Source organism: Capricornis sumatraensis, chromosome 4, assembly GCF_032405125.1.
Source record: "Capricornis sumatraensis isolate serow.1 chromosome 4, serow.2, whole genome shotgun sequence".
Classification (NCBI taxonomy): domain Eukaryota; kingdom Metazoa; phylum Chordata; class Mammalia; order Artiodactyla; family Bovidae; genus Capricornis; species Capricornis sumatraensis.
The window spans coordinates 143065444-143085040 of record NC_091072.1 but is presented as its reverse complement, the minus strand read 5'-3'; the positions used below and the strand labels follow the sequence as shown (position 1 = coordinate 143085040).

At 37.5% G+C, this 19597-nt stretch overlaps 1 protein-coding gene across 1 annotated transcript; it reads right to left on the bottom strand.

Annotated features, from left to right (window-relative positions):
• Positions 1–3037: 3037 nt before the first annotated feature.
• LOC138078303 (killer cell lectin-like receptor 2) lies at positions 3038–15795 on the bottom strand. The gene is made up of 7 exons (XM_068970983.1): positions 15681–15795; positions 13417–13506; positions 11705–11941; positions 8830–8972; positions 6731–6837; positions 3248–3395; positions 3038–3162 (listed from the first exon to the last, which is right to left on the bottom strand). Exons 1-6 carry the CDS (start codon positions 15793–15795, stop codon positions 3257–3259), a joined length of 831 nt encoding a protein of 276 aa, XP_068827084.1. The 3' UTR covers positions 3038–3162; positions 3248–3256.
• Positions 15796–19597: the final 3802 nt, after the last annotated feature.

The window sequence follows — 19597 nt, the reverse complement described above, 5'->3', positions numbered from 1 at the left end:
ATTCCAGGAAGTCTGGCTCTAAGTGAGTGAACACATCATCGTGGTTATCTGGATCATGAAGATCTTTTTTGTAAGCAAAATCGTGTTTGCTTAACCACTAAACCAAGCAAGTTTGCTTAGCAACAAAGCCATGCAACAAAAGCACACGGCATGCCCCCAAACAATAAAACAATGGTGGTATGAGACCCACATCCTGTCCTGTGAGCTCAGAAAGTTAATGATCCCTAGGACATGCTCTGTGCACACATGAACAACAATAATTTATGAACCTAGCTTGACAATGTAAGGACAAGAAAACTCCCTTGCCCAACCTGCAGGAGGAGCCAATGATGGAAGCATAACGACTGCTCAAGAAAGACAAGAAAGTTTATCTCCCCATGCCCACTTTTCCTTTTATTATTAAACCATACCCCACTAAGTTCTCCGGGAATGGCATTTCTCACCCACCCACTTGTAAACCTGACAAGAGTCCTATTCTAATAAATCAATTCTTATCTACCACTTTTCCTCTCACTGAATTCCTCTCTGTGCTGAGACATAAAGGACTGCGTTACGGAGAGGGTAATAGGCGGGAAGGCCAGGGGTCTCCAAACGGTGAAAATAGGCTGCAAGTGTCAGACATTTTTTATCTCTTCCTTAACTGGCAGGAAGAAACAAACTAGTGTTACATTTTTTCCCCCTTCTCTGCTGCTGCTGCTGCTGCTAAGTCGCTTCAGTCGTGTCCGACTCTGTGCGATCCCATAGACAGCAGCCCACCCAGGCTCCCGTCCCTGGGGTTCTCCAGGCAAGAACACTGGAGTGGGTTGCCATTTCCTTCTCCAGTGCCTGAAAGTGAAAAGTGAAAGCGAAGTTGCTCAGTCATGTCCGACTCTTCACGACCCCATGGACAGTAGCCTACCAGGCTCCTTCGTCCATGGGATTTCCCAGGCAAGAGTACTGGAGTGCGTTGCCATTGCCTTCTCCTTCCCCTTCTCTATAGAAATTTAAAAAGAATGCTGTGTTGCCATAATGACACCTGGTTCCTCTTGAGCTTAATTTTTCTCAAACCTTGAGCTAACCAATGCATTTTTCTTATGGAAATGTTTGTCTCAAGCTATGTTAATGTGCTGTGCATTTACCCTAGACTCTGTCTTCAAGTCAGCTCCACCTAAAGGCTCAGAACCCTCAGAATCTACTTGACAAACCAGTATGTTATACTGTTGTAGCCACGTGTTCAGGGTAACAAACTAAGTGGCATGCAGTTTATGATACCGGCTGGCCCAAGGCAGAGTCTCCTCTTAACCAAGGACCCCGACCAGTTTTTGTGAAAACCTTATATACCCTAAGTGTACATGCCCAAACCCACTTCCCCAAATTCCCTGAAACTAGTATGAACAAAGGAAAGGAAGAAAGGTACAATCAAAGTTAATCCATGATTCATATGCCGTAAGCCTAGGTAGTTAACAGTGGACAATTATCAATAGCCCCATGGTCATACCCCAATAAGCATAATAGAATATATGATTCTATTCGGTTACGCAGATAATTAGGGTATTCTTTTCGGCGACTGAGAGTGCTGGGGCTCTTCCTTCCAGGGGCCTGGTTTTCCTGTTGGTATATCGTTTCCATAAATACTGGGCATATAGCTCAAAGTCCACAGTCCGCCCAAGATGGGGTCCTGATTTCAAGGTAAAGCCTGTTTGTTTCCTCCTTCAATACACTGTTCTCCTAATCTATGTTAATGAAACTATATATTTGTATTGAAATCTGCCTTTCTTCAAGATTCATGTCAATTGTTTTATGGCCCCGGATGACTCACCTGGTGTCAATGTTATCTCAAAAATGCATGTTGTGGGTGAGGGGCCTGGTGCCATTCTCTAAGTTTTGAGACATTTCCTTTCTTTAATTAGCAGACTGCTAGTAGCTATATAACACCCAGCTAAAGACTAACAGGGGGGCACTCTTTCTGCCCCCTTCTGATGTCTATGTCAGAAGCTTTCTCTATCTCTTTTATACTTTAGTAAAACTTTATTACACAAAAGCTCTGAGTGATCAAGCCTCATCTCTGGCCACGGATTGAATTCTCCTCCTGAGGCCAAGAATCCCAGCGTCTTTCATGGTTCAGCAACAACCTTTCAGTACCAGAGCTCTTCTAGCCACCATCACAACACCAATCAGCTGCACAACTAGTTGAGGCATTAGCTTCACGAGAAAAATGAGTGGTAGGAGTAGAAAGTGATAAATTCAACTATGGCTTCACAACCTATTACAGAGACAAGGGTATTGGTAGCTATTTTTTACAGCTCTCTTTATAGCTATATTTTTATAGTTATATGATAAGAAAATATGTCTTTTTTCTTCTTCCTTTTCCACTACCATTTTGTATAAAAAGTGATGGTGGAGTTCATCATTGTAACGCTGTGTTTTGAATTATGAAGGGCCACATCTAGAGCTGATGAAGAAGACAGTGTATCAACTGGAAGCCTGCTATTGGTTGTTCAATCGCTCAGTCATGTCCAACTCTTTGCTGCCCCATGGACTGCAGCACACCAGACTTCCCTCATAGTACTGTACCAGTGCTAAATTTCCTGATTTTGACAATTGTTCTATGGTTATAGAGGACAAAATCCTTATTCTTGTGAAATATTTAGACAAACGGGCATAATGTTCTAAATTTATTATCAAATGAATCAGCAAGGAAAGAGGCAGAGAGAAAGAAACTATAAAAATGCATATACAGTAAAATTTAAACAAATGGTAACCATGGGTAGAGGTTACATGATAGTTCCTTGCACTACTGTTTCAACTATTCAGTAAGTTTGAAATTATAGCAAAATTATTTTTAATGAGAGGTATCTAGATGGGGTGGGAGGGAGGATAAGTACTTTTTAGTTATTAATTATGATCTCTCAAAGCCAGAGTCTATTGAAATGATTTATTCTATTGATAAGGAAAAAACTCAAGCTATTTATCAAAGTTGTCTAATTGATTCTAGGGGTGTTTCAGGAAAAGAGAGAGAAATTCCTCAAGGCCATTAAAAGAGAGGGGTAACTGCTCTCCAAGGAGAAAATGATTCCCTCTTCCCCAAGAAGACACATGGCATCTGATGCCTTCGATCACAGTCCAAAAGAGCGCTTTCTCTTCCTCTTCCATCTCATCTCTGTTTCTACAGTGAACTAAGTCCTGCAGTCAAAAACATTAATTTATAGTTAGCCACAAATTACTATAGAAAACCAACAACAGAAAAATTTACAAAATTCCGTTTCACCTTTTCTTCTTAGTGTTTATTGAAGCAATCAATTCTCTTCTCGCAGATACAATTATAGGTTTTATAGCAATCAATAGTTTCTATTCTTGTTGAGGTTAAAAATGCACATTCACTTTTCCCAAAAGGATGATCCATTATTGTCAAATTACTGTAAGACAGAAAACATACATGGTCAACTGTTTAATTCTGCAGCTTACAACAACATAAAGCATATTTTTAAGTCTATTTTCTAAATATCTGGCCTATAGAAATATTAATGATAAGTTCATCATTAAAGATTTTCAGGACTTCCATAACTGTCCAGTGACTAAGACTCCATACTCCCAATATAAGGGGCTTGGGTTTGATCATTGGTCAGGAAACTAGATCCCACATGCCAACAAGCCACCACTGAGAGTTCACATGCAACAATGAAAGATCCTGTATATTTGAAACTAAGAGCTCAGCCAAATAAATAAATAAACTAAAAGATTTTCTATTGCTCTTATCCCATTAAATAGAATAACATCTTCTTGATCACATCTATAACCTCACATGTTTCACACTGGGAATTTTTTATCAAAGAGCAATATTGCTAGTTGGGATCATGACATAGTGACCTGCTTTCTTGTGTTAATTATTTCAATTAAAATGAGATATTTAAAAGTAGAGGAACTGAATTTCTATGATACAGGTAACAAGGTTGCATGTGAATATAATTTAAGAAGAAAAAGTAGAATCAGAATATAGGCAGAGATGAAGTTGTTGAATGGATGTTTTATATCTTTTCTTTCCCTCTCTCACAGTTAGCTATGGGGCTGTTACCCCCAGAGCTAATAGTTACTAATTAAAACATTAAAATTTCACTGGAAAAATATCTGAAACAAGATCTGTATTTCAGCAAAGTGGTAGATTAGGGGAGAAATATCTTTCTGTTGAAAATAGTTTAAAATGCTGAAAAAAAATTTTTTTAACCTCTTGAGTAAGTTCATGGACTGGCAAGAGGCAGATTCATGCTCAGGCTATGAGGGTTAAGCAAAGATGGAAACCCAGAAGGGTAAGTGAAGCACTGAAACCAGTCTTTCCCTTAGATGTAGCAGACTAAAGAATGGATTCTGCCCAAGATGAAAATTCTATTGGGTTGGTCAAAAAAGTTCATAACATCTTACAGGATACCCCAAATCAACTTTTTGGCCAACTCAATGCATAGAAAACAAGCTACCAAAAGGGTTGAGACAAAAGTGTTATATTTCCAATATAAACTACCTTAGGACTGTCTTGAACCTTGAATTTAAGCAGAAGAGAAGAGGAATAATCCCACCTAACAATCCAAAATCACAAACCACACCTCATGCAATTTGCATTTGCTACATTACCTAGGAATACGTAAATATGCTATAGGTAAAAAGAGAAACAACTAAGGAAGATAAATGAAACTAAATAGCTGTGAAGCACAAGCAGAAAATACCAGATGTGTTAAGTAAGTTAGTAACCTATGTGATTTGTTAGATATAGTAAACAGAGGGCTTCGCTTAGCAGTAAAGAATCCACCTGCTGATGAAAATACAGGTTCAATCACTGGGTTCAGAAGATCCCTTGGAGAAAGAAAGGGCAACCCACTCCTGTACTCTGACCTGGAAAATTCCATAGACAGAGGAATCTGGTGGGCTACAGTCCAAGGGTTGGGCGCAACTGAGCAACTGAGCCCAAAGACAAAGAGTAAGTAGAACCCATGAGTGCTGAACATAGGAAAGGAAGGAAGAATCAAGCAGACAGAAACTATCATGCATAAAATATACATGATGAACATAGACACTCTCCATTCAGTCTTACGTTTGTCACCCATGGGTGGCACTCATTCTGGCCCCCTGCCTGAGGAACTCCAGTAGAATCCATAGCTGCCCCTCAGGTTAATTGCAAAGCTGCAGCTCTAACCAGGCATGCTTGCCCCTGTATCAACCCAGTAGAAAAAAGGTATGTGCTGGCCACAAGAACCTTCTGTCTGTTGACCCCGTTACTCAAAATCTCAAGTTTGGTCCTTCCACCATTATCAGGGAAGTGTGATACCACAGAGCTAGATCAGATGATGAGTGTGTAACTTAGGATCCAGGCCATCTTTTCACACACTTGCCCCTTCTCCTAACTGTGACAACCTATCCCATTCCATCCAAGTGTGATAGGCTACCCCATTTCTTTCCCCTTGCATAGCACTATGTGTTTAACATGGATTTGATTAATTATGCAATGCAAGCATCTTATTTTGGCCCTGAACGTGTTCACCTGAAACTGTACTCACAGACTACGATTACGCTAAGGTTGTTTTCTGAATGACATCTCTTGTAGGTTTGCAGCCCAGAATCACACTACTTGCAGAGCCTAAATTTAGAATTAAAAACTGCTCAGATTCACGATGCCCCCAAGACAGCCAACAAAGGCAAATTTTTCCCTTGAGGAAGCCACTTTCATCTCAATTCTCAAATAATTTCCAGAGGCTTAAAAAAAAAAAAAAATCACTAACCACTACAAAGAAAATGACATCATGAACAAAAGACGTGATAGGTTGGACCCATAAAACTTCAAATATTAAAATGATCAGATACCAAATATAAATTGAGGATGATAAATATCTTTCAAGAAATCAATAAATTCAAGACAGTTTGAAATCATGAGTAACTAGCAAGCAGATTTGAAGATATAAGAGAACTCTTAGAAATAAAAAATGTAACTGTTCAGTTTTTTTTAATCATTAAATAGCAGATTATAACTAAATGTAAATGCAAGAGTTCACAAAGTACTGCACTTAGAAGGACTATAGAGAGGATGTGGGTGTGTGTATGTATAGACGCATGCATGTGTCTATGTTTATATTCACATTTATGTTTATTTATCATTAATATAAACTACTAATACAAAGGCTTCCCGATGGCTCAATGGTAAAGAATCTGCATGCAAAGCAGGAGATGCAGGAGACACGGGTTCAGTCCCTGGGTTGGGAAGATCCCCTGGAGAAAGGAATGGCAACCCACTCCAGTATTCTTGCTTGGGAAATCCCATGGACAGAGGAGCTAGGTGGGCTACAGTCCATGGGGCCACAAAAGTCAGACAGGACTTAGTGACTAAACCATTGCCGCCACCACTAATACAAAGGAGTTTCAACAGAATTTTGAGGAGACTCAAAATACTTATTTGTGGTTGTGGAAGTGATCACTATGGCTAACTCAGAATGGTTCAATCACCTTACCTAATGATTCTGTCTTAGTCTGGGGTCCTCATAACACATGCTTCTGAACATCTGTTTAGCATCGTAATTTTATATTAATAACTCTGTATGATGCTTCTCTTGCTTTCTAACCATACTTCCTGAAACACTTTTTAAATCATTCTCCTTCTTCTTACTAATGACTTCTACCTGAAAATGAGTTGAGCTCCATGAAGATTCTTTTTAGAAACAGTCATTCCAACCCAACATCAATATTAGAGTTTAAATGCATCCCGGAAACTTACAGTCTAGAAGGTATGCCATTGCCTATCCATTTCCACCTGTTTTCCATTTTCCTAAATGATAATCCAATCCAGTAGGAATTTTGACAAGTCTTGGGTTGAAGGAGTCTCTACAAAGGAAACAAAACATATCATGGGGCTACATTACCATCTGTTAAATGAATGAAAATAAGGTCAGGTAAAAGATCCAGCTGTTTCTACTACCAGTGGTCTGCTAATTTCTACATGACCCTCCATCCTTCTTTTCTAAAAGACTCTCTCTTCCTTCAACCCCTGTATTTCATTTTCCAAATTAATTTCCATCTAATAGTTTATTTATTTACAAATGGCTGCCAATCTAATAGGTTATTTAAAATATGGAAAAGTTTAAATCTAAATATCTAACAATAGAAGAGTTGTTAAATAATACATGACATTTTATGAAACCATTCAAAGTCATGGTCCAGAGAAAACTTAAGGGTTAAGAAACATAATGTTACATATTCCAAGTGAAAGAAGAAATCTTCTAAACAAATTATTAAAATAACAAATGTTTGTGGGGATGTGTGCATTAGAGCCTTCAACTTCATAAAAAAAAAAAAAAAAAAGACTTGCTGTAATTCAGTAGTTGGAAGGGGTGGAGGGAAACAGGGCCATATTTGGAAATATTCACTATGCCCCCAAATGTAATATATCAAAGTGACATAGTACATAATGTCTGGTTAAATGACTGAATATATTTCTAAATATAATTTTAATTATTTTAGTGCAACAAACATAAAAAATTATTTTATGACAACATCATAATTCTTTCATGTTATGATTTAAAATATCTGCTAGATTTGCATAGAAATTTTGTTTTGTTTTTCTAGATAATAAGTAGAGATTTCAGACTGATAGTTGCAACCGTTTCTCTGTAAAAACACATTTTGTGTGTGTGGATAGTTTTTATTTGCAATAAATTTAAAAGATAAATGCAATATTATTGTCACTGTATTTTCTCTTTTTACAATTCTTTTTGAGAGATATACATATTGATATAATATATACAAATATTGATCAAGTAAATGCTACCTACATGTGTGCATGCTCAGTTACTTAGTTGTGTCCGACTCTTGAGACTCCAGACTGGAGCCTGCCAGACTCCTCTGTCCATGGGATTATCCTGGCAAGAATACTGGAGTGGGTTGCCATTACCTCCTCCAGAACGTTGCCTACAGATGCAATGAAAATTGCCATAAAGCTAGTTTGTAAAACTACTACCACTTTTATGTTTCTCATTATTATCTACATTTTGCAGGTGGGAAAACAGGCCCAGAGCGGTTAAGTAACTTGCCTAGGGTCACCCAGCTAGTAAGCAGCAGAACTGAATTCATTACCAGGCAGTCTGGCTCCTGGATTCCTAACAGTAACTTCTAAACTACACTGCCTTTGGGTTTTCAGTTACCACCTTATAGGAAAAAAATAACTGTTGGCTCCAGGCTGCCATTTACCAAAGGGTTAAGTACTTCATCAAAGGAAAGGCATGCTTTTTTTTCAGAGTCCTAAGTAAAGAAGATGATTGCAAAGACCCAAATTGCATCTTAAAGGGGGTTTCCATTTTGGAAATAATCATGCTTATCTTGATAGATAATATGTATTGAATGCTTATAAAATACCAAGATCATATTCTTATTAGCAGGTAAGTTCTTATGTTCATTAATTTTTTATCTTTTTTACGGAAAACAAGAAGGTATTTGAGAATAGCATTCACCAAGAGGGGAATATTTACTAGAGATTGTGATGAATGCCACAGTTAGCCCATCAGTTTCAACCTCCAAGAAGCAACTGCCACTCCTATCCTCAAGGAAGCTCTCTGTGCTACAGTCTTCATGTTCTTCGGTTCTTACTTTAAAGTAATTAGTTTAATAGAAGGAAAGACCAAAGATATTTCACTAGGAAAATCTGTTTGTTTGATTTTTTTGAGACTTTTAACTTTACAATTTTTGTTCACTTGACAGTCATGACCCAAGGAATGACTGAAGGTCCCTCTTTCTAAACTCCCCCATTTTCTCAGTATCTTGGGCCCAAAGGTGAGAGACAGAGGCCTGGAGGATAAAAGTACATATAACAATCCATGATACCAGTTCTTTTGCATCCTCTATCTTCAAAAGAGATGAATCGTGACTTTGGCAAGTCCGGTTACATCCCATCCAGTTATTAGCTTCAGCAGTAAAGTAGTAACATTTTACTCCCCAACACCACCAGGAGACTTCCTTGAGTTTGCCTATAATACATAAGGTGAAGCATTAAACGTCTTTTCATCTGGTATTTTGTTAAGCAGAGGAAGATATTTATCATGAAATATCTTAACAGCTATCAATAATGATAATGTGAATTTCATCAGAAGTCTGGAATGCCGAGAGAACTCTGCATTGCCACAGTCTTTGCAGCACTATTTACAACAGTCGAGAAATGGAAACAACCCGAATGTCCATTGATGGATGAAGAAAATGTGATCTAGTCTAAAGGAAATATTAATTTTCCAGCACTGGGCTTCTGAGGTTATGAAAACAGAGATAGAGAACAATTGAGAAGCACATTCTTGATTAACCAAAGGTGACTGCTTTTACAGAATCAACATTGTTTTTATTGCCCTGTATCAAGAAACATACAATTAACAATGTCATGTTTACTTTTTTGTCTATTGCCAAAACTAAATATAGAGTTCATATATGTAAAAAATAAAAGGAATATTACTCAGCCTTAAGAATGAAACCTTGCCATCGGTAACTGCACGGATGAAACTTGAGGATAATTATCCTAAGTGAAATAAGCCAATGACAAAAGGCAAATATTGCATGATTCCACTTGTGTGAGATGTAAAAAGTAGTCAAACAGAAAGTAGAAAAGGGTTAGCTGGGGGAGGGGAAAGGGCTGTTGTTTCATGGGTATACAGTTTCAGTTACTCAAGGTGAATAAATTCTAGAGATCTGCTGTACAACATGGTGCCTGTAGCTAATCATGAGCCAAACACTTAAGAACTTGTTAAAAGGGCAGACCTCATGCTAAGTGTTCTTACCACAGGGCAGAAAGGGACATAAGAAAACTTTTGAAGGTGATAGATATGCCTATTACCCTAATTGTGGATGGTTTTAAGCATATATACATATGTCCCAACTCATCAAGTTGCATACATTAGTTATATGCAGCTTTTTGCATATTAATAATACCTCAGAAAAGCTGTTTTTATAATAATAAAATTAACTTTATAAATGTTTAGAAATTCTGAAATGCCTTCTAAATAAAATTAAAATTATTCTTTGGAAATTTTTCTTGTCCTCATAGCTTAAAATATACCAAATCAAAATATTATTCATCCCTCAAAGTACATTTATGATTATTTATAGAAGACAAAACTGTCTAACAGTCTAATAAAGAAAACATTTAAATTGTTACAAATGCAATGCAATAATATACAACATGAAAAGACACGTTTGTGAGGAGTATTTAAAACTATGGAAGAGGCTTCCCTGGTGGCTCAGTGGTAAAGAATTTGCCTGGCAATGCAGGAGATCCAGGTTCAAGCCCTAATCTGGGAAGATGCCACATGCCATGGAGCAACTAAGTCCATGTGCCGTGACCATCAAGCCTGCACTCTAGAGCCTGGGAGCCGAAACTATTGAGCCCCTGTGCCCTGTGCCGAAGCCAGTGTGCCTTAGAGCACATTCCACACCAAGAGAAGGCACCGAAATGAGAAGTCTACATACTGCAACCAGAGAGTAGCCCCGACTCGTCAAAACTAGTGAAAAGCCCGTGCAGCAACAAAAACCCAGCACAACCAAAAGTAAATAATTAAAAAAAAAAAAAAGGCTATGGAAAAATGGCCACAGAAAGGGAAAAAAACAAGATGTGAACCTTTCTACAGCATGAAATCTTAATTTGTTATAGGTAGTAAAAAAATAAAACAAAAGAAACAAAAAAATGAAACATTATTAATTCTTCAGTGATAGAAACAGTACATTTCTACTAACTACCATACCTAAATGATATCAATTATGCAAAATCTCTTTGTATAATAAACACTAAGCAAAATATTTAGAAGTTGATTAATCAGGCCAATTCATTCCATCATTATGCATAACAGAGTTTGTTATTGTATGAGATTTAATATTCTTATTTCTTAGATGTTTTGAATAGTATCATCACACAATGTTACACAAACATCAACACTCTGGCAAGTCTTGTAGATGTATTAGAAGGAATACGCAGGTGCGTGCTCAGTCACTTCGATCTTGTCTGACTCTTTGTGATCCTATGGACTGTAGCCTGCCAAGATGCTCAGTCCATGGGATTCTCTAGGCAAGAATACTGGAGTGGGTTGTCATGCCCTCCTCCAGGGAAACTTGCCTGCCCAGGGATTGAACCCACGTCTCCTGCATCACCTGCATTGCAGGCAGGTTCTTTACCGCTGAGCTGCGAGGGAAGCCCCCTGGTGGGAGTACATATTGATCATAAAATAGATCAAATATCTGAAGTTAATGCAGAATGGAAGCAAAAACACACAGTTATCTTTACAACAGCATACAAATAAAATGACTAGCATTTATTTTAGCTTAAACATATTTTTTAATGTATTTTTACTGATAGTATCCATATTTCATGTCAGCAACAAAACTAAAGCGTCTACTTCGCCTGCAGGTCCAAAGCAATCCAAATTTTCAGGGGCCCTGACATAACACTATTTTACCTTCTGGGAACATAAGAAGGCAAGAACTGCAGTTGAGTTTGGGAAGTATAAGACTATTCATCCAAACATGATTCCTGGCGTCTCAATCCTGTATTTGAGATAAGCAAAGTCAAATAACCATGCTACATCTAAGAGGCACAAGATAAAAGTTGTCTAGCAGACCTGGGTCCCTAACACATAACATAAGCCTGCATTAAGCCTCAAAACTTTTGGAGGAGGAATAAGTAATGGAAAATTGTGCAATCTTCAATTCAAAATTTCCTCCATACCTGTATTTGGCAAAGACTCTGAAGACTTATTTTCGTGATAGCACCCCTTCTTTTCTGTAAGGACTAAGTCCGATTCTTTTATTTGCTGAAGAGTTTCATTTAGTCTATCACATTCTGAAGTCTTCTGTGTCAAAAGCTGCTTCTTTAAGTAGTTGTCGTTTTGCATAACATCATACTTCTGACTGAGGTTCCGTAGAGTTTCCTCCTGTTGATGTTTTTCTTGAATATACTGGAAAACTAAAATTAACAGCATAGATATAATTTTTAAAGCACTCATAAAGTTTCACTATTGAAATTAGGACAGGAGAAAAGAAATCTCACTTTGACAACCAACCTATTTCACTCCTTTAATTGTTAATTTTACATTTAGAAAGTAAGACCTCTACAACGTGACCATGTAAACTGAAACACCAGATTTCTCATTATGGGTCACCTAAGTGTAGAATAAATAAATCATGATTTCTAAATGAAATTATGATGGTGCCATCTAAGCATTCAGTTCAATTTCTTTGTAAATTAGCGTGTCGTCTACAAATAGGCACCAAAGGAAAAACTGACCAACACTTAGCAATACATCTTCTGAGTATGAAAATCTACACTAAATAGCATGGAGAAATTATACCAATATCATTGGAATAGACAGAATATCCACAAGAAACAAGAGAGGAAGACCCAAATACGTAGTTTTATCTGAGTGTAAGATATTAGTACTTTTCCCTAAAGATGTCAAGGAACTCAAATGAAAGCTAAAGGCTACATTCAAGATCATCTAACATCCATGCATAGACTCACTCATTTTACTAAATCATTTCCTTATTATAGATTTTTTAAAAATTAAGAGAAAATCGTAATTCATTTTCAAACAGTTGTTTCTCAAAGAATTTGTATCTGAGATTCAAAGCAATGTTAATTTAGAAGGCAGAATATTACAATCAGTTCAGTTCAGTTGCTCAGTCGTGTCTCCCTCTTTGCGATAGTTTCCCCTTAACCTTGGTTTTGCTTTCTGCAGTTTGAGTTACCCCGTCAACCACAACCTAAAAATATTAAATGGAAAATTCTAGAAATAAGTAATTCATAAGTTTTAAATTGCATGCAGTTCATAGTGCGAAGGAAACTCGAGCCATCCCTCTTGTGTTCCCCAGGAAGGGGAATCATTCCTTTATCGAGTGTATCCCACTCTCCTCAGACACTTGGTAGCCTTCATCAGATGGCTGTCGGGTATGCAGTGCTTGCATTCAACCCTTATTTCACTTAATAATGGTCTGAAATCACAAGAGTAGTGATGCTCACAATTCAGATATTCTCTTACTGTGCTTAAATTATAAATTAAGCTTTATCGTAGGTGTGTATGAACAGAAAAAAACCATAACATGTACAGGCTTCAGTGCTATCTGTGATTTCAGGCACCACTGGGGGTCTGAGATGGTATCCCCTATGGAAAAGGGGTTCTTCTGTGCTAAGTCCTATATCAGAAAGAATGTTAACATGCCTTATATAGAACGAGACAGCTCATTACAGCTTCAGAGATACAGGAATAGATAAACAAAATGAAAATCACACTGTGATTATATCTGGGAAAAAAATCACTAAGAAAGAACTCCCTGGAACATTCTCTGATTATCGCCATGAAACAATTGATAGAGCATGGTTGGTACCTACACAATGAGTGGTTATCTCTATTCCTCAGACGTGGGTGTATTTCAGTTACTTACACTTTATACCCAGCACGGTGATTGTCATCAAGAGAAGTAAACAGAGGATCCCAAGAGTCACTGCAATGCCATGCCAGGGCACTGAAGACTCTTTAAATAAAGAAGGAAGAAAGTGATCATTGGGGACAAAGCCCAGCCCATTACTCATCTTAACCTGGACCCCATTTGAAACATAGAAACAATCTTCTCTAAAAATTTTCAGGAACTACCCTGGTGATCCAGTGGTTTAGAATTTGTCTTGCAATGCAGTCGATACCAGTTCAACCCCTGGTCCAGGAAGATTCCACATGCTGCCGGGCAACTAAGCCCATGCACCACAACTAGGAGCCTGTGTGCTACAACTACTGAAGCCCTTGTGCCCTAGAACCTCTGTGTGTATGTCTGTGTCTGTGTGTGAGTGTGTGTGTGTGTGTGTGTGCGTGTCAGTAGTCTGCCTCTTTGCGACCCCATGGACTGTAGCCCACCAGGCTCTTCCGTCCATGGGATTTCTCAGGCAAGAGTTCTGGAGTGGGTTGCCATTTCCTGGTCCAGGGGATTTTCCCAACTCAGGGATCAAACCCCAGTCTCCTGCATTGGCAGGAGGATTCTTTACCACTGTGCTACCTGGGAAGCCCCTGTGCTCTTCAGCAAAAGAAGCTTCCACAATGAAAAGCCAGTGCATGGCAACAAAGAGTAGTCCCCGCTCACTGCAACTAGAGAAAGTCCAAAAGCAGCAACCCAAGACCCAGCACAGGCAAAAATAGATACATAACATTTTTAAAAATGTTTTACAGAAATCCATGATACAAACTGTTTTTAATTTGCCATCTAGTAATTATAGTTTTAAAGTCTCAGGTTTTTTTTTTTTTTTTTTTTTTTTTTACTTACATGCACCCATTGCAGAAATTCTACACCACAAGAAGAGTATTGGAGGATTTTTTAAATGCCTCCGTTAGAAAAGCACAGAAGCACAGACAGGTTTATGTGTGTGTGTGTGTATCCCTTAGAAAAGCAGACAGGTGTGTGTGTCGGGGCGGGGAGGGGTGTTCAATCATGTCTGACTCTTTGTAACCCTATGGACTGTAGCCTTCGAGCCTCCTCTGTCCACAAAAGTACAGGGGGCAATAAACACAATACTCATTTGTGGGGATCCACAATGACAGGCATATTTATGTGATCACAACTAATCATGAAGAAGGAAAAAGTAGGCAATATTCATGAGAAATTGGAAGCCAAGAGTGAGTATTCTGAAGCTGCAAATGTTACTGGGCCCCATCTCTTAAAGAACTTCCTAGAAATCAATTTTTCTCCATTTATCTTCAAACTCTTTTTTCTCTAGCAATGCTCTATTTATTCTCCTACTTTCAAGATCCTCTCTATATATATATACATACATATATATATATATATATATATACACAAAATTTGTATCTCTGGTGGACACTATATTAAATCAGTAAAAGTCATTTTCAGTTTAGAGTTCGTGACACTGTTTGAAGGTACAGAGAGAGAATGGAAAAGCTAGAATGCCCTTTGGATTTGAATATTTTCGTTTCTTCATTGCCATTAAGGTTTGGTAAATATTTAAGACACCAAAAATACCTTTTGTCTGAATAAAAACACTGCTTCTAATGCATATTTCTCATGTCTTCACATTCTGTAAGACATTTCTCTAGGAACCACAATGTTTTCTTGAGACTCTAGTCTGTCTCTTACTCTGGAAGCCCTCACAAGGGACTTCCCTGGCTATCCAGTGGTTAGGACTCTGTAGTTCCAATGCAGGGGGTGCAGATTCGATTAGTTGGGGAACTAAAAAAGAGTCCTTGTGAATTTCTCTTGACCAAATTTGAATGAAAACACTCTATTACCTTCTCAAGTTTAAAAGAATGCATTAATTTCTACATTCTCACAATTTTTTTAAAAGATCATTCATTAAAGACCATTATGGTTTCTTATTATCAACTGAACACCTAGAATATGGATAGAACTTTTTATTTCTAACATCAGAAGTCTGACAGTCCATAAGAGGGCTTCCCCTGGTGGCCCAGTGGTAAAGAATCCGCCAGCAGTGCAGGAGCCACAGGAGATACAGGTTCAATCCCTGGTTTGCGAAGATCCCCTGGAGGAGAAAATGGCAACCCACTCTGGTATTCTTCCCTGGGAAATGCCATGGACAGAGGAGCCTGGTGGGCTACAGTCCATGGGGTCACAGAGAGTTGGACAGGACTGAAGTGACTTAGCAAGCACACAAGAGTCAGGTGAATCTAGATGTTTCAAACATGTACCTTTTTCCTCAGTCTTGTCAGGTCTTTGAGTACCATCAGGTCTTAATCTGTTTTGTGACTCTGGAGGTGATTGAAGAAATCTCAGGGTGGAATAAGTCACTTCTTGATCACTCATCTCTAGAGTAAACAAATATATGTTTTGCATTAAAACTTTCAACTGAATGATTTCATTCCAAAAAAATTAAAATGTCTGTTTGTAAAAATATACTAGGATTAAGAAGATTATGCATGTGTGCGTGCATGTGGATGTGTGCTCAGTAATTCCTTCAAGGGCCTAAAGTATGTAGACTGAGCCTGATTTATATAAGAAATGAGAAACTTTCAATATTTTTGCTAAAGTCATTTATACTCCTAGTAACTATAGCCATATTATTAGAAAATATGGGAAGAATTTTTTTAAATTTACTGATAGATTAAATAGGCTGGGTCCTATTCCATTTAGCTCAAAATGTTCAACACACATATACAAGTGTTAGGCAAAGTGATACCATCACAAATTACTGAGATACTTTTAAAACTATTAATTCAAAAAACAAAAATTATAGTTTTTGAGATTTTGAAAAACATAAATATCTTGGCTTAAAAAGTATATGTAATACATATACATATATATTATATATTCAGATCTACATTATTGATAGTAAAAGTTTCTTAGAAGGATTGGAATATCAGTTTGTGATAATTATTTCTTGACCTGAGTAGATAAATATACTGTGTTGTTCTTTTCAACTATAACATGACTCTACCAAAGTATATCCCATATACCATCTGCAAAAGAAAATTATTGAGGGTTAACACTGCACATTGGTTAACATTTCAGATTCCAGTGCCTCGTGGGAGAAGTGCCAAATAAAAATCTTTTACATTAGACCCCAGACACTTGTATTTTCAATCCCAAATGATTCTGTGCATATTAAACTTAAAGAAATAATCTTCTACCTGCCAGAGAAGCCTACGTGAAAATAAAATTTGTTAAGTCTTTAGTTAATACCCATAAACGACTCTATCAATTGATATCAATATAAAAAGAAATTTTAAACTGTAGATATTTATGATGTACTTTGTTTTTATATTAATCAGTGTGAAAAGATGCTAATAAACAGTAAAAATGGAGAAAAAATAGCACTTGTAACTATATTCTTTAATTCTTTTCTTTAGTATCTAAACTTGACTACTCACATTTTCCCACTTTCCTAAGGAAAAAAGGTTTATTTCTACTACAGAACACTTCAAGATTGATAAGACAATATTAGAATCATTAGACCTAAAGAAAAAGTTATTGACCCCCCAAAACCCTCTTTATTTTGATAACACAAAGCAAAAAATCATAACCAATTTTTTAAAAAGAAAATAATTTTCCATAAATGCTGAACTACAGTTTTCATCTCCATAGAGTGAATGCAGTTCTAACCCAATCAATTTTTTTAAAACATGCTTTCCTATCCCTCCTATATTCATGCCAACTCATTTATAATAAACTATCATATTCCGAGAATCTTTTTTCTCTAGAATCTTTTTTTTTAAATAAGTAGGACTAATAGATACTCAGCTACAAAGATCTGAGACAATAAAAAGCGAACGTTACCTGTGTCTGTGCCGTTCAGTGATGCAGATGGAAAAAACTGACCAGAACAGGGTGAGAGAAGTTGCCCTTTACAATCCCCGATTCCTCGGGTGCATGAGAGGCTGTAAGATGGAGGCAGACATGAATTGTCTTTGAATCATGCTCTACCTCAAAATTTTCTGCCCCTCCTCGTGACCAAAGTGATGAAAGGAAATTGTATGACAAAAGCTGATGTTGATGAGAAAGGAAAATGGTCTTGAATATATCTTCTTCCATTTCGACTAACCAACCACTTCAGTGCTATGTAAAATAACATTCAAAATCTACATTGAAGGACAGAAAAAACAAACGAACATAGCTTTGGCGGAAACAAAAAGTAAATCTTTTAACAAAAACTTGCATCCTTAGAAACTACTAGCAAAAGCAACTGATTAAAATGTATGTGCATAAATATAGATACATGTACACAAGAAATATTATGACTAAATAAATAACTTGTCTCTTAGGAACTTTCTCTTACAGATTGCTATTTAAAAATAAAAGATTTCAGCATTGAAACATATACACTACTACAGGTAAAGTAGATAGCCAGTGAGAGTTTGATGTATAACTCAGGGAACCCAAAGCTGGTGCTCTGTGACAGCCTGGGGGGATGGGTTAGGGAGGGATTCGGAGAGGAATTCAGGGGAGCGGCATCACAAGTAGGCCTATGTCTAATTCATGTTGATGTATGGCGGAGGCCGTACAGCACAGTACTGTAAAGTAATTATCCTCCAATTAAAATAAATAAATTTTTTTTAAAAAAAAACAGTAAAAGATTTCTTTTTCCATTTATGTTTATTGCAGATAAACATATTTTAGAAAGTATTTTAAAACATAATTCCACTATAAAATTCTGGTGCATATGCTTCTAGTTTTTTACCTGCGTGTTTTGTTTGCTATCAGAGTTGGTGTCATTCCACACACAGTACTTTTGATCCCTTGTTTTCTACTCTGTCTCCTCACTTGAAAATATTCGTCTAAAGTGTGATCTTAAAAACAATTGTATAGTTATTATCCATATAGATTATACCCTAATTTATTCAGGAAATCCTGTATTGATAGACATTTATGTTGTTTTCAACTTTTTGTGAATATAAAAAATGGCCTGTACTTTTGAATATTTTCTTAGGAAAACATTTTAAACAAAATATGGGGTCAAGGGGTATGTAAATTAAAGAGCTTTGATACATATTACCAAATCCCCCACAGAAAAGTTATTTCTGTTTATACAACACTAATTGTATAAAAATGATAACATTTGATATTCTTAAAAGATACTGATGAACTCTTCTCCTATTTGAGTTTCATCTATGAATCTTACTTCATGAAGGCATATGATCTTTCAGCAAAAAGAAATCAGTTTCTGTAAGTCTGTTTCTATGAGTCAGATCTTCCCAGAATACTCCCAAATCTCTCAGTGAAGTTCACTTTCATTTGATGCAGATGCTGTCAGTCTTCAGGTGTACAGTTCTATGAAATCAATTTACATTGCTCTCCAAATCAGTTGTTAATGGTGAATAGGGAGTGTGGGGAAAGAGGAGTGACATGGAAAACATAAGGTGAAATTGATTAGGCAAAGACAAACCCAGCCCTACTTCACCAAGCTCTAGCCACATTCCTTGCTTACCCTTCGATTTTAGCCACAACCAAACCATCACCCTTTCTTTAGAAGGCATCCTCCTACTTCTCCTCCCAGGTCTACCCCAGACTACTTGATAAACACAGTCAACTGAATGTTCTAACCGCTACAACCCCCTAGGTTATGCTGCCTGTTGTCTGGTCCTCAGCTGGCTCTCTCCTGTTCTCTGATGCAACCCTTAATCTTGGAATCACCACTGAGTCTGCCATTTATCATCGTGGGCAAGTGGTCAACAGAATTACTTCCCAGAAACTAATTTAATCTGATCACACAAGCAAAATTTCATGGGTAGAGTCTGGACACTTCAGGAACATTTACTGCTAGGCATCTTCTTCTCTCTTTACCCTCACCCCGCATTGGCTGTCAATCTCAAAACAGAAAGATTCTGAGCCCTCGATCCCAATGCCAGAAATGAATGAACAAATGAAGTCTGATGAGAGGACATAGGCAGTAGGCTGGGCGAAATAGTAATGTTGTCAAAATGTGGCTGCTGCTGCTGCTGCTAAGTCGCTTCAGTCGTGTCCGACTCTGTGTGACCCCAGAGACGGCAGCCCACCAGGCTCCCCCGTCCCTGGGATTCTCCAGGCAAGAACACTGGAGTGGGTTGCCATTTCCTTCTCCAGTGCATGAAAGTGAAAAGTGAAAGTGAAGTCGCTCAGTCGTGTCCAACTC

Coding starts and splice junctions, on each gene's coding strand:
- LOC138078303 (XM_068970983.1), bottom strand. CDS start 15,795: ATGAGTGATCAAGAAGTGACTTATTCCACCCTGAGATTTCTTCAATCA. Junction 13,507..15,680: donor TGACAAGACTGAGGAAAAAG/GTACATGTTTGA, acceptor CTTTATTTAAAG/AGTCTTCAGTGCCCTGGCAT. Junction 3,396..6,730: donor AATGGCATACCTTCTAGACT/GTAAGTTTCCGG, acceptor TCTGTCTTACAG/TAATTTGACAATAATGGATC.